The sequence below is a fragment of the Canis lupus genome, chromosome 27 (assembly GCF_048164855.1).
Source record: "Canis lupus baileyi chromosome 27, mCanLup2.hap1, whole genome shotgun sequence".
NCBI lineage: Eukaryota > Metazoa > Chordata > Mammalia > Carnivora > Canidae > Canis > Canis lupus.
This window is the reverse complement of record NC_132864.1, coordinates 17,147,898-17,161,141: the sequence shown is the minus strand read 5'-3', so window position 1 is coordinate 17,161,141 and position 13,244 is coordinate 17,147,898. Positions and strand designations below refer to the sequence as shown.

Sequence of the window (13,244 nt, the reverse complement as noted above, 5' to 3'; positions counted from 1 at the left end):
CGCTCCAGTCCCTCTTGTGAATGCCTTTGGCCACCCCGCCCCACCTGGCATCCACTCTCACCTGAGCAGAGGTGTGTTGCTCTGATTCAGGGCCTTAAAAGTAAGATAACGCTCCCTGGCACTCATCCGGGGCCTGTAGAAGCGCATCAGGCCTTCAAACTGCCTGTAGGAGATGCCGGCGGGCCTCTGCGGGGAGAGGGCAGGTGGCCATGGAAACATGGGAAAATACAGAGCCCAGACTGCCCCTTCCATTGGTGGCAGCTACTATGGATGCCCAGAACAGCAAAGGATCCCAGGGCACACTACTCTTTCTTGTTCTCTCAGGGGCAGAACTCCTGGTTTCTAAAGCTGCTGGCCCTGCCGTGCCTAGGGGACTGTTCAGGGCAAGTGAAGGGCAGCAGGGACCACACCCCTCCCTGGTCCGGCCCCCACCCCTCCCTACCCGTTGGCTGATGAGCAGGCAGTAGGCATGCTGGATGGCGGTTCGCTTATGCAGCAGCAAAGACTTGAACTTGCGTTTCTCAATATCATTGAAGGTGTCGAACACAACAGCCAGAAGCTATAAGGGAAGAACACGGGACTTGGCTCCCCTGCGTGGTGGGGTCTCAAGGAGTGGGGGAGTTCCAGCCACCCCACAAGGGGGGCCTGAGAAGACCCTCCCACCTGCCCCTTGCATATGAGGCTTATTCCCTAAGCATCAGCAGAGGAAGGCCATCCACTATCACTTGCAAATTTTCTCTCTTGGGATACATAAAGTCATTATTATACATTCCCCCGGTGCTTCTCTGCGCCTGAGTTCATGACTGGCTGGGCAGGTTTTCTAAGGTGAAGCATCAAGAGAAACACACTGGGTTCTACACCCAATTCCCCCATATGACAGCCGGGGAGCCGAGGGCCATCCCAGCCTCAGAGCAGGAAGGAACAGCATGGCACAGAGTGCTTCTACCTGCATACCCTTGTTCCTGATCCCGATGAGCCACAGCTTCATGCATTGGCCCCAGAACTCAGAGTGGTGGGGTAGCCTGCCCTCCGGGGTACAACATGCCTGGGCTGCCTAATTCTAGAGCTGGCATATTAACGATGCAGTCTGCATTGTCAAAGGGTGATGGGGGGGGGGGCAGGAGCAGAATTGAAAGAATGCTTTTTTGGGAAACACTTTCTTTTTCTCTCAAAAATACTTTGAGGGAAACTCTCTTGTCTTTTCCATCCCTTCAAATCGATCTTTTGTTTTAGGTCAAGGGAGGGTCAGCAAATTTTTTCTGTAGAGGGACAGATAGCAAATATTTTAGGCTCCGAAGGCCAGATGGTGTCTGTTGAAACTACTCAACCCTGCAGCTGTAGCATGAAATCAGCCACAGATGATGCGTCAACAAATGGATGTGGCTGTGTGCCAATAAAACTTTATTTATAGAAACAGGCGATGGGCTGGCTTTGGCCAACAGGCTGCAGTTTGCTGACCTATGCCCTAGATTTTCACAACTCTGAGTATATTACAAATTAAAGCAAATCAGCTACACAGAATATATTTTTATGATTCTAAACTAACAACTGTATATAAGAACTCTAATACCTATAAAGATAGCCAACATTTGATTTTGAAGAATTAGAAAAGGAAAGTATTTTCCTTTTTAAGACTTTAAGCTTTTAGGACATTTTGCAAGTCTACCGCAGGGTGAATGCTTTTTATTTCTACCCGGGGCCTGACTGTGGGGAGCAGTGTTCAGAATGCTCTTTAGAAGTATAAAAATAAACACAAGACTTGGGGTGCCTGGCTGGCTCAGTTGGTAGAGCAAGTGACTCTTGATCTTGGGGTTCTGAGTTCCAGCCCCACAATGGGTGTAGAGATTACTTAAAAATAAAAATTTTTAGGGCACCTGGGTAGCTCGGTGGTTGAACATCTGCCTTTGGCTCAGGTCATGATCCTGGGGTCCTGGGATTGAGTCCTGCATCAGGCTCCCCACAGGGAGTCTTCTTCTCCCTCTGCCTATGTCTCTGCCTCTCTCTGTGTCTCTCATGAATAAATAAATAAAATCTTTAAAAATAAATAAATAATTTAAAAATAAATAAATAAATAAACACAAGACCTGATAAAGCCTCTCCGATAGTTCTGGCATTGACATATGGTCTCCACATGGGCCTAATGGCTTTATCTTTGGGGCAATCTGCTGATGGTAGGAACATCCCTGCAGCCAGCTAGGCCTCTGCAAACACCTTCAAAATTACCAGTGTGCCCAGGGACTTTATGTTCTCCTTAGCAGAATGTATCCTGTAATGGATTTTCTAATGGTTCCCAATCAATGGAGTGGAAACAGACACATGGGTGCAGTAGGTCCGAGCGGTTAAGAGCCGAGCTCTAGAATCAGACCAGCTCACCTGGCCACCCTGAGCTGTGCAACTATAGGCAAATCACTCTGCCAGTCTGGTCCTCAGTTTTCTCATCTATAAGTTGAGAATCATAACGGTAGCTCCAGAGTTTTTGTGATAAATCATTTATCCTCATATATAAAGCACTTGGCCCAGTGCCTGCTAATAGCCTCATTAATGCCAGCTTTTATAGTTATTTTATTTATTCACTTATTTTGAGAGAGAGTGTTCGTGTGTGTGAGTGGGGTGTGGCAGGGGTGGGAGAGAGAATCCAAGCAGGCTGCACACCCAGCACACCCTCGATGTAGGGCTCAATCTCACAACCCCATGATAATGACCTAAGCTGAAATCATGAGTTGGTCGCTCAACTGACTAAGTTATCTGGGAGCCCCAACCAGCTTTTATAATTATTATGACACACATTTGGAGGAGAACAAAAGGTCCCGGGATAGCGTGACCTAACAGGCTAGCTCTAGAGCTAATGGCAACACAAGTACTACCCAGGGAGGCTGCTACCACCAGTAACCAGCTGAAATCAAGTCCCAATAGGGCACCTGCCACCATGCCACACTTGACCACAGCCTGGGACCCCTTCCTCAAAGGAGGCCAAGAGCAGCCCCTACTTCTCCCTGCCTTGGGTGCCCAGGGCTGTGCTGGTTGGGATGGAAGTTCCAACAGGGCGCAATGCATGCTCACTCACCAGGTTCATGATGAAGTACAGCTCGATGGAGAGGTAGACGATGAAGAAGACACAGGACCAGGGATTCCGGGAGTAGGAGGGCATCATCACATCTGGGAAACTGGATTTGCAGAGCATTACCGCAGGACCCCGCATCTGCTCTCTCCCTTTCTCCATCTTCCCAGAGGATATCTCTCTTTTCCACCTTCCCCTTGTCTCCATCTATGGGCTTCGAGCTCATCGGGCCACCCCCAATCCCTTGGCACCTGCCTGTGCTCAGGGGTGCAATATTCTTGGCTAAAAAGAGAAGACTCTGGGGCACTGGCAGAGGTCCCAAGCCCTAGCAGAGCCCACACTCACTTGGCTGTGGTCAGAAGGACAAACAGACTGACAATGCTGTTCTCTAGCGTGCTGAAGTACTGTAGGGAAAGAAAGCAGAAGAACGCATTGGCCTCAGGAACAAGCCGCCATGGGCCACCTAGAGGGCCCCACCCTCCTCCCCCCTACCCCCACCAACTCTCCCTCCTCCCAAGGAATCCTGATGGAGGATGGAGGAATGAGCAAATGTGGAGTCTAGCCGCCTCTTCCTTCCTGAACTCTGTGCTTCTGGCAGAGGGGACTGGGACTATTTTCCTAGACAATCACAAGTCTGCACCACCGGCTTGGCTCCCCTCCACTGCTCCTTCACCAAATCTGTTCCAGATCTGATGCTGGGAACAGGACTCTCAAGGGCAGGAAAGAGGATTCCCTTGGCGCTTAAGGAATGGAGCAGCTCAAGTATGGGTGACCGGAGCTTTCCAGAGCCATAAATTATGCTGAGAGACCTTCCTAATGTGGCCAGGGGTCAGGCCGGCCACCATGTCTGAGGGGAAAGGCCCACATAAAGAGAGAGGGACGCCTGGATGGCTTAGTTGGTTAAGCATCTGACCCTTGATTTTGGCTCGGGTCATGATCTCTGGGTTGTGGGATCAAGCCCCACGTTGGCATGGAGAGCTTGCTTAAGATTCTCTCTCCCACTGCTGCGTACCGCCCCCACCCTGCCCGCCCCATGCATGCATGTATTCTCTCTCAAAAAAAAAAAAAAAAAAAAAAAGGAACAGCAACAACTAAAGAAACAGACAAATACAGATTACTTACAGGGTCTGAAGGATTAGGGGAGAACAAGTAGAAGCCTAGGAGGTGGCAGAAAACAAAATGGGTTACAGCAGGTCCCGAACCCAGATGTCAAAGGATTGCAAAGTAGATGTAAACGAACACAGGAGGCAGAAGGAGAACATTAGGGAGTGGTGGGGACTGCGGCATTCTACAGAACACACATTCTGTCAACAGGAGCAAGTGAGGGCACCTGGGTGGCTCAGTGGCTGAGTGTCTGCCTTCGGCTCAGGGTGTGATCCTGGGGTCCTGGGATCAAGTCCCACATTGGGCTCCCTGCTTTCTCCCTCTCCCTTGCTATCTCTCTCTCTCCCAAATAAATAAATATTAAAAAAATTTTTTTCAATATGCAAAGCAACAGCATTTATTTGCGGTTTAAGAAAATAGGAGGTATAATTACAAAGATACACATGCCCATGGTAAGCCTAGGTTAGGCGGTACCTCTGAGGGGAAAGGGAATGGACCTCATGAAAAGATTCAGAGGTGGCTTCCATTTGCTTCCTAATACTTCATCCCCTGAATAGAAGGCCGTGGGTGTTTAACCAGTTGTAAAACCTTCCTGGACTTCTAAAACTGTCAAAGTGAATTTTCCTTCAACTGTGAACTTGGTTTTAGAGACTGCCAGGGCCCTGGGGCTCAGCAAACTCACCTAGGATGGCGAAAATGATCATGAAAAAGAGCAGCAGCAGGAGGATGTCCATGAAGGGCGGCAGAGATTGGAAGATCTGCCGCAGGTTGCTGGGGAGAAAGCAGGGCAGGAAGGGGTGAGGTAGGCAGGATGAGGTCCAAGGGAGTGCTGTCTGGGACTCCACAGATGAGATGGGGGCCTGGAACTCCTGGTTCACACAACGCTAAGTCCCACTGCACCCTGATTTATGGCATCACGCTTGGCGTTTTCCCGGAGGACTTGCACTCCAGGGGTGCTGGAGAGGCCCGGGGCAGGTGTGGCACCGGCAGCCCCTCCTCCTGCTTGTGGAGCTCAAACAGGCCAGACCCCTGTAAGGAATGAAGGGAAAAGCAGAAGGCCAAGTGCATGGCCTTGGGCACAAAGCTTCCCCAAGTGGGATGTGGGATGCATGAAGACATTTTGGGGCCACCTACTCTTCGGACACTTGTTTCCAACTTTGAGGATGGGCCTGAAGAATGAACCACTAGCCTGCTCTCATCAACAGTACCTCAGCCAAGAGGTTTTCCAGATGGATTCTTCAGAACTAAGCTTAACTCCAGGCCAGTGGGCAGGCTGAGTCCAGCCTCCTGCCTCAGTCGGGGTGGTAGCCTGCTGAGTCACTTGGACTTTGAGGAGCTGCCTGCTTTCAACTGCCACCGCTGCCATGTTTCATGAGCAAATAATGTGCTCAGAGAGAGAAGCCAGCCCCAGAAGGCTGCAGGTAATACGGGAAAGAGCCCCAGCCTGGTGCCAGGAAACCAGAATCTGAGTGGAGTACTGCTTTCCACTCCGTGTGGGCAGAGTGGCCGAGGGAAGGGAGCGTGCTTGTATTTTCCCAGTGTGCAGGACTGATCTTATCACTACTTGACTCACTGAGTCCTGCCCCGCAGGCCCAGAGGTCCAGACCAGGCCAGAATAGCGACTGTCTCATCCCCCAGGCCTTACCGCCGGACGCCCCCGCAGTACCGACAGTCCACCAGGAAAATGCAGCGCAGCGCCCGGGTCACACGCACGTGGGACGTCTGCCGTACCAACACCACGATGGCCTCGATGAACTGCACCACCAGCACGGAGGTCTGGGGGTGGACAGGCACAGAGCACCATCAGCACCCCCATCCCGAATACCCTGAACAGAGGGCTGGCCAGGTCCTGCCCACTCTGGCCTTGAGAGACCCTTCCCTTCTCTCCAGATCTCTCTCAGGCCTCCCCCAACATCAAGCAGCCCCTGGAGACAAGCCCTCTGACTACAGGCACAGATGTGGAGCCCCAGGAGAACAAACCCACAGGCAGAGCTCCCAGCAGCTCATCCAGCAGTACCCCCTGAGCGAAGCTGCCACTTTGTCCGGCCACGTCTGCCCACCCTCTGCCTTTAGCTCTCCCCACACTCTTGAGGTCCGCAGGGCATCCTTATCTGCCGTTCCTTGGGCACATTCTCCTGGACAAGGGTGTGTGCTTTCTACACAGCAAAGTGTGCCCTGCCACATTCCTACTCACTGCACAGAGGGAGCTGTATGTAGATTACTAGTTACTGATCAGCATGGGCTTAGAGGCCAGACAGGCCTGGGTCTGAATCCCAAGCCTCTGGGATTTAGATCCCATTCTCATCTGGCTGGCAGGGTGTAAACTGAGAACAGTAACACATCTCCCGCAAAGGCTGTTGTGCCAGTGCTTGGCACACACTAGATGCTAAATCACAGTGGCTCCTGTCAGCATCATCATGACATCTGGACAAGGCTTTTAGATTTGGTGAGGACAGGGCTCCAGGGTCACACTGCTGAACACAGGGCTCAGCCCAAGGGGGATGTGGAATTAAACTGACAATACAGGCTTGAAGGTGACAATGGAAGAAAATGCCATACGGAAATGGACACATCACCTTGACCATGGTCCGTTTATGCCGGATGAAGGTATGGAGGCCCAGCCACCGCAATTTCATGCAGAGTTCAAACACAACCACCATCAGGGCAAACAGCTCCAGGGTCGCATGGACCTGCAACCAAAGGGTATGGAGGAGATGTGGCATCACCAGCCTCACTGTCTCCCTGACTGGTGGTCACACCCAGCTACCTTTCCCCTGAGCCTGGAGATGGTGGATGGTGCTGCTAATCAGATGTACTGCTTACTTGGAGCCAACATGTGGCCCATGGTCCCTAAGTGAGGCAATCAGATAGCACTCCTTCCTGGAATTACTAGTGAGCCAAATCAGAGGGTGGGGACGGGGGGTGCATTCATTCCAGCAGGGACCCTAAGCCAGACTGACGATCCACTGCTGCTCCTGAGGCCTTTATGACCCCCCCAGGGCCTCTTCGTATTAAATCCGCTCATAGTGTCTGCCCTTCTAGAATGTTCACCATTGGGTGTGCCATGCAGACACTCACGTAAATGCCGAGCCGGAGCGCAGGGACGGCAGGGGCCTCGCACAGAGACAGCAGCAATAGGAGCAGAGCTGTGGACAGCTCCATCAGGTAGAAGAGGTGGTTGTGTGCGAAGAGGTAGGCCGCCAGCGCTTTGGCGTTCTTGGGGTGGGTGAAGAACTTGTCGTTATTCTCGCCTTCCTGAGGAAATGAGAGCAGTGTGGGCAAACAGGCCTCGGGATGACTCACCTCGAGGTGCTGAGGGGGGCAGAGGGGAAGGGGAGGCCCTGGTGGATGAGCAAGGAGTCGGGCCAGAGATGGAGGAGGATGGAAGGTCCAAAGTATTATCTTCATCAAACTGCACCCCTGTCAAGTCTACTGATGGGGCTCAAGAGACTTGCTTCTTCCTAAAAAACAACCTGGAAGAATCAAAGAATAGTCCGGAGAACAAACAGAGGTGACACATGTGAGCCCCTTGGCAGCCAAACTCCTGCTCTCAGAACTGTGGTCTGGGGAGGAGCCAACACGGCTGAGTCCTGGCTTCCCCACTCCTCCCTGGAGAATGCTGAGAAAGTTCCTTCGCCTTAGTCAACTACCAATGGACTAACATGTCCACTTACTCATACAGCTCCCACAAGACATTTAGGACAGTGTCTGGTGTATGGTGGCCTCCCTGCAGATGTCACCTGTTACTATGATTATAAATGATACTAACATTGAGAAGAAAAGGAGCCTGAGAATACCTTTACTCTATATACATATAAATATAAATATATATATATATATATATATATATATATATATATATATATATATATTCCCTTCTTACTTTGACTATTTCACCTCATTTCCTAACCCCTGCAAAATGACAGGCCTTGCCCTGATTCCTGCGCTCCAACATAATGGGACAGAGGCTGGCCCTGACCAAGTGCCTACCAGGCTAGGCACCATGCTCAGCCTCTTACCTGAATCCTAGACACTCTTTTATTCCTGATCACAGTCCTCTCAGATGGGTGCTTTTATTATCCTATTTGACAGATAAGAAAATCAAGGCATACAAGCTTCAGTAGCACCTGAGCTTACAGAGCCAGGCAATCTAGGTCCACACCCTGGTTTTGCAATTAGCCTCTGCTGATGCAGAGAATAAGTAAGTGACAGAGCCCTGGGAATGGTCCACTTGTGACTAGGAGCAGATGACACTGTAAGGCCATACTCCCTATTAGGGTCAGCCTTCTTGTGCTGGTGGTTGCAGGGAGGAGTCTTTACTGCCTCCCTGGAATTGGTGGGCACAGGGATGAGGGTCACCCCACCTCATCTGCTCCATCACATCTGCACCCCACCCAGCAGCCAATTCACAGTGGAAATTTACTTGGGAATGCTCTACATACATTGCCTTGCTTTAGCGCTTCTCAATGCTGTCCCCTCCACCTCCTCCCACCCAACCTGGCCTGGAGATATCTGTTCATCACACCTGGGGGTGGTGCTGGCAACTAGTGTACAAATTCCAGGGATATCACTAGCCATCCTAAAATACACAGTAGAGGCCCCCACAACAAAGAGTTAGTTATCTGGCCCCAAACATCAGTAGTGCTGACTTGAGAGATCCAGCTTCATTCACTTCGAAGCAGCATGAACACTCAGCATAGACTCTTCCCACTAGCTTCATTTCCTGGAGGGGAGAGTGGCAGAGCCAGAATGGACACACAGGTCTCCTGACCTAGAGCCCTCTGGAAGCATTCCACCCGTCCTGGAATGAGGTCAGACTTTCAACTATTCCAACTATTCAGCTCTTCTGGAACAAAGGCCACCCTCCCCATGCTCAAACCCTATTTCGGGGAGGTGAGTTGAACACACACCACAGTGATTCCTGCCCAAGCCACAGGCCAGCAGGAAGAAGAACTATGGCCCAGAGGGACACACTGTGATGTGGCAAGCACTTGAGCCTGGTGGGCTCTCATGCCACCCTGAGGTGGCTCCAGCTCACCAAGCCTGTCTCAGAGAGCAGGAAAGGCAAGGGGTGCTTGTCAAGTCTCACCTTGGTACACATAGTAGGTGTTTAATGGATGCTTGGTAGGATGAACCACTCCTGCAAGAGATCATGTGCCCAGGCCCTGGCTCAGCCTGGGGACTGCCCAATAGCTGTGAGGTGGGGAGCTCTGACCTCAGCTGTGGTTTGCAGGGTAGCTTTGGGTGAGTCACTTTCCTGAAGCCAGACACATCACTACCCTCATTAACAAAAAATAAAGACTCAACAGGGGCAAGCCAGACAAAGGGAAGAAACACCCCAGGAATCAAACAGTGGGCAAGCTGAGCAAGTGTCAATCACAGTCCTGTGATCTGTGCAGGACTGTGGTTTTTACCACCACCTCCATGGCTGGGGGGACACCTGGAGTGGCCTGAGAAACTTTGGGTTTAGATTACTAAGAAATGCATTTCTAGGGTGCCTGGGTGGCTCAGTCAGTTAAGTGTCCGCATTTAGCTCAGGACATGATCTGAGAGTCCTGGGATGAAGCCCTGGGAGTATCGGGCTCCCTGCTCAGGGGGAGGTTCTCTTCTCCCTCCCTGCTCCCCCTGCTCCTTCTCTCTCTTTCTCTCTCAAATAAATAAAATCTTTCTTAAAATAAAATTTAAAAACTTAAAAATGCAATTCTCAGGTAATGTCTTCCAATAAATAGCCAGGAATGAAGGTCTGGCTAGAGGAAACCACTGACGGGGGTGGGGGGCGGTGCGGTTCAGGTTTGACCTCTGGGATGTGGAATAGCCAGGAGAGACAGAAGATAAGGTCTCCACCACCAAGGCTAGAGTGAAATATTACTCGTGTCCCTGGATTCTCATCCAAACCCCAAGGAGAACACTGGCCTTGTTTCCTCACTGCTGATCATGAACTAGATTACAAGAAATAAGAAGACAGGCCAGTTGTACGTGACTTCCAGCTTCGTTCTCTCTGCTCCCTGGGGTGGAAGTCCACCCAGGAAACCAGGTCTGTCTCAGAGGCATTGGGACTGCAGAGCAGAGCAGAGTACATGGCTCTCAAGGGTGTGTGAATCAATAGGTAAAATTTGGGAAGAGAGGAAACAAACCACAGATACCAGGTATCTCAAAGCAGCAAGGAGTCAGTTACCAGAGTACACCAACCACCTGGTTCGGGGGCCATGCTACAGCTCAGCCACAGAGCATGAAAAAGAAGACCATGTGTGACACCACCTACACCTACCCCCCAGAAACAGCCATGATTATTGTTCACAGGCATCTGAGTTCTGCTTTTCTTTTTTCATTATTTCTTTTAATGATGCATTGTGGGACACTTGGGTGGATCAGCAGTTAAGCGCCTGCCTGTGGCTCAGGTCATGATCCTGTGGTCCCGGGATCGGGTCCCACATTGGGCTCCCTGCATGGAGCCTGCTTCTCTCTCTGCCTACGTCTCTGCCTCTCTGTGTGTCTCTCATGAATAAATAAATAATATCTTTAAAACAAACAAACAAACAAACAAACAAAGCATTGTTGGTAAAATAATTCAAATAACACACAGGATTATATGGCAGTAAAAATTCCATCAGCCAAAGATAATCACCTTTAACACTTAGGTGAACTACTTTCCAGATGTGAGTGGGGATCTGTGCATGCACACATATGTATATGTTACTATATGTGTGTATGAACCTACTTATATGTGTATGGGTATATACATATATATATATAAACGCTATATGAAAATTATCCTACTACATCTGCAGTTCTGTAGCTCTTTTTCCACAACCACACAGCTCATTTTCAAATGGATACATGTAGTCAGGTTTGGAAACGAAGCCACAAAGTACAGAAGAAAGAGCATCCTTTGGAAGTGAGCTGGACATGGTTGTTTTGCAGTTTTTTTTTTTTTTTTTTTTTTTAAGATTTTATTTATTCGTGAGAGACACAGAGAGAGAGGCAGAGGGAGAAGCAGGCTCCCTGTGGGGAGCCTGATGCGGGACTCGATCTCAGGACCCTGGGGTCACAACCTGAGCCAAAGGCAGACGCTCAACCACTGAGCCAACGAGGTGCCCCGAGCCAGACCTGGTTAAATCCACACTCTGTAACTTACTAGCTGGTTGGCCTTGGACTCCTTTAGCCCCTCTGAGTGTCAGCAGCTAGTCTGTAAATGGGAGACGATCAAACCACCTTGGTGGGGGTTGCTCACTCTCTTAAGGAGAGAAAGAATTACCAAATTTCTGAAGTCTCCTAGGCCATCCTAACTCTGATTTTTGACCCACCCCATACTCTTCTGCAGCATCTTAGTCAACCTTGAAGAAGATGACGGTGCACAGGGAGACCCTGGGGGACCCTGCCAGATCATCAACAGACACGCCTGAGCTCACCAAAATGTCCCCAAAACATTTCTATTGCCTTAACCTGGATCAGAATGCATCTGCTGAGGGGTACAACTCATGTGAGGCTGCATAAAACATGAGCAGCAGAAAGACAAGTGAATGACTACCAAATAAATATCCAAATGTAATGAAGTCTTTCAAAAGAAATAACAAAACATTGTGTGGAATCAGAAAAGACCCCAAATAGCCAGGGGAATATTAGAAAAGAAAACCAGAACCGGGGGCATCACAATGCCAGATTTCAGGTTGTACTACAAAGCTGTGATCATCAAGACAGTGTGGTACTGGCACAAAAACAGACACATAGATCAATGGAACAGAATAGAGAACCTAGAAATGGCCCCTCAACTCTATGGTCAACTAATATTTGACAAAGCAGGAAAGACTCTCCACTGGTAAAAAGACAGTCTCTTCAATAAATGGTGCTGGGAAAATTGGACATCCACACGCAGAAGAATGAAACTAGACCACTCTCTTACACCACACACAAAGATAAACTCAAAATGGATGAAAGATCTAAATGTGAGACAAGAATCCATCAAAATCCTAGAGGAGAACACAGGCAACACCCTTTTTGAACTTGGCCACAGCAACTTCTTGCAAGATACATCTATGAAGGCAAGGGAAACAAAAGCAAAAATGAACTATTGGGACCTAATCAAGATAAAAAGCTTCTGCACAGCAAAAGAAACAGTCAACAAAACTAAAAGACAACCTACAGAATGGGAGAAGAGATTTGCAAATGACGTATCAGATAAAGGGCTAGTTTCCAAGAATATAAAGAACTTATTAAACTCAACACCAAAGAAACAAACAATCCAATCATGAAATGGGCAAAAGACATGAACAGAAATTTCACAGAGAAGACATCAACATGGCCAACAAGCACATGAGAAAATGCTCCGCATCACTGGCCATCAGAGAAATACAAATCAAAACCACAATGAGATCCCACCTCACACCCAGGAGAATGGGGAAAATTAACAAGACAGGAAACAACAAATGTTGGAGAGGATGTGCAGAAAGGGGAACCCTCTTGCACTGTTAGTGGGAATGTGAGCTGGTGCAGCCACTCTGGAAAACTGTGTGGAGGTTCCTCAAAGAGTTAAAAATAGACCTGCCCTACGACCCAGCAATTGCACTGTTAGGGATTTACCCCAAAGATTCAGATGCAATGAAACGCCAGGACACCTGCACCCCGATGTTTCTAGCAGCAATGTCCACAATAGCCAAACTGTGGAAGGAGCCTCGGTGTCCATCGAAAGATGACTGGATAAAGAAGATGTGGTTTATGTATACGATGGAATATTACTCAGCCGTTAGAAATGACAAATACCCACCATTTGCTTCAGTGTGGATGGAGCTGGAGGGTATTATACTGAGTGAAATAAATCAGTCAGAGAAGGACAAACATTATATGGTCTCATTCATTTGGGGAATATAAAAAATAGTGAAAGGGAATAAAGGGGAAAGGAGAGATAATGAGTGGGAAATATCAGTGAGGGTGAGAGAACATGAGAGACTCCTAACTCTGGGAAACGAACAAGGGGCAGTGGAAGGGGAGGTGGGCAGGGGGTTGGGCTGACTGGGTGATGGGTACTGAGGAGGGCACTTGACGGGATGAGCCCTGGATGATATACTGTATGTTGGCAAATTGAACT

General features: G+C 49.3%; 1 protein-coding gene across 3 annotated transcripts in view; it reads right to left on the bottom strand.

Moving 5' to 3' along the window:
* TPCN1 (two pore segment channel 1) overlaps nt 1-13,244 on the bottom strand; it is a 62,408-nt gene that overhangs the window by 17,035 nt on the left and 32,129 nt on the right. For all 3 annotated transcript variants that reach the window (XM_072802614.1, XM_072802613.1, XM_072802615.1), the window contains 9 exons: nt 7,241-7,417; nt 6,739-6,852; nt 5,808-5,938; nt 4,845-4,933; nt 4,181-4,215; nt 3,404-3,462; nt 3,065-3,164; nt 443-559; nt 62-186 (listed from right to left, as the gene is read on the bottom strand). In XM_072802614.1, coding sequence (XP_072658715.1) covers nt 62-186; nt 443-559; nt 3,065-3,164; nt 3,404-3,462; nt 4,181-4,215; nt 4,845-4,933; nt 5,808-5,938; nt 6,739-6,852; nt 7,241-7,417 — 947 coding nt within the window. The remainder of the gene's footprint in view (nt 1-61; nt 187-442; nt 560-3,064; nt 3,165-3,403; nt 3,463-4,180; nt 4,216-4,844; nt 4,934-5,807; nt 5,939-6,738; nt 6,853-7,240; nt 7,418-13,244) is intronic.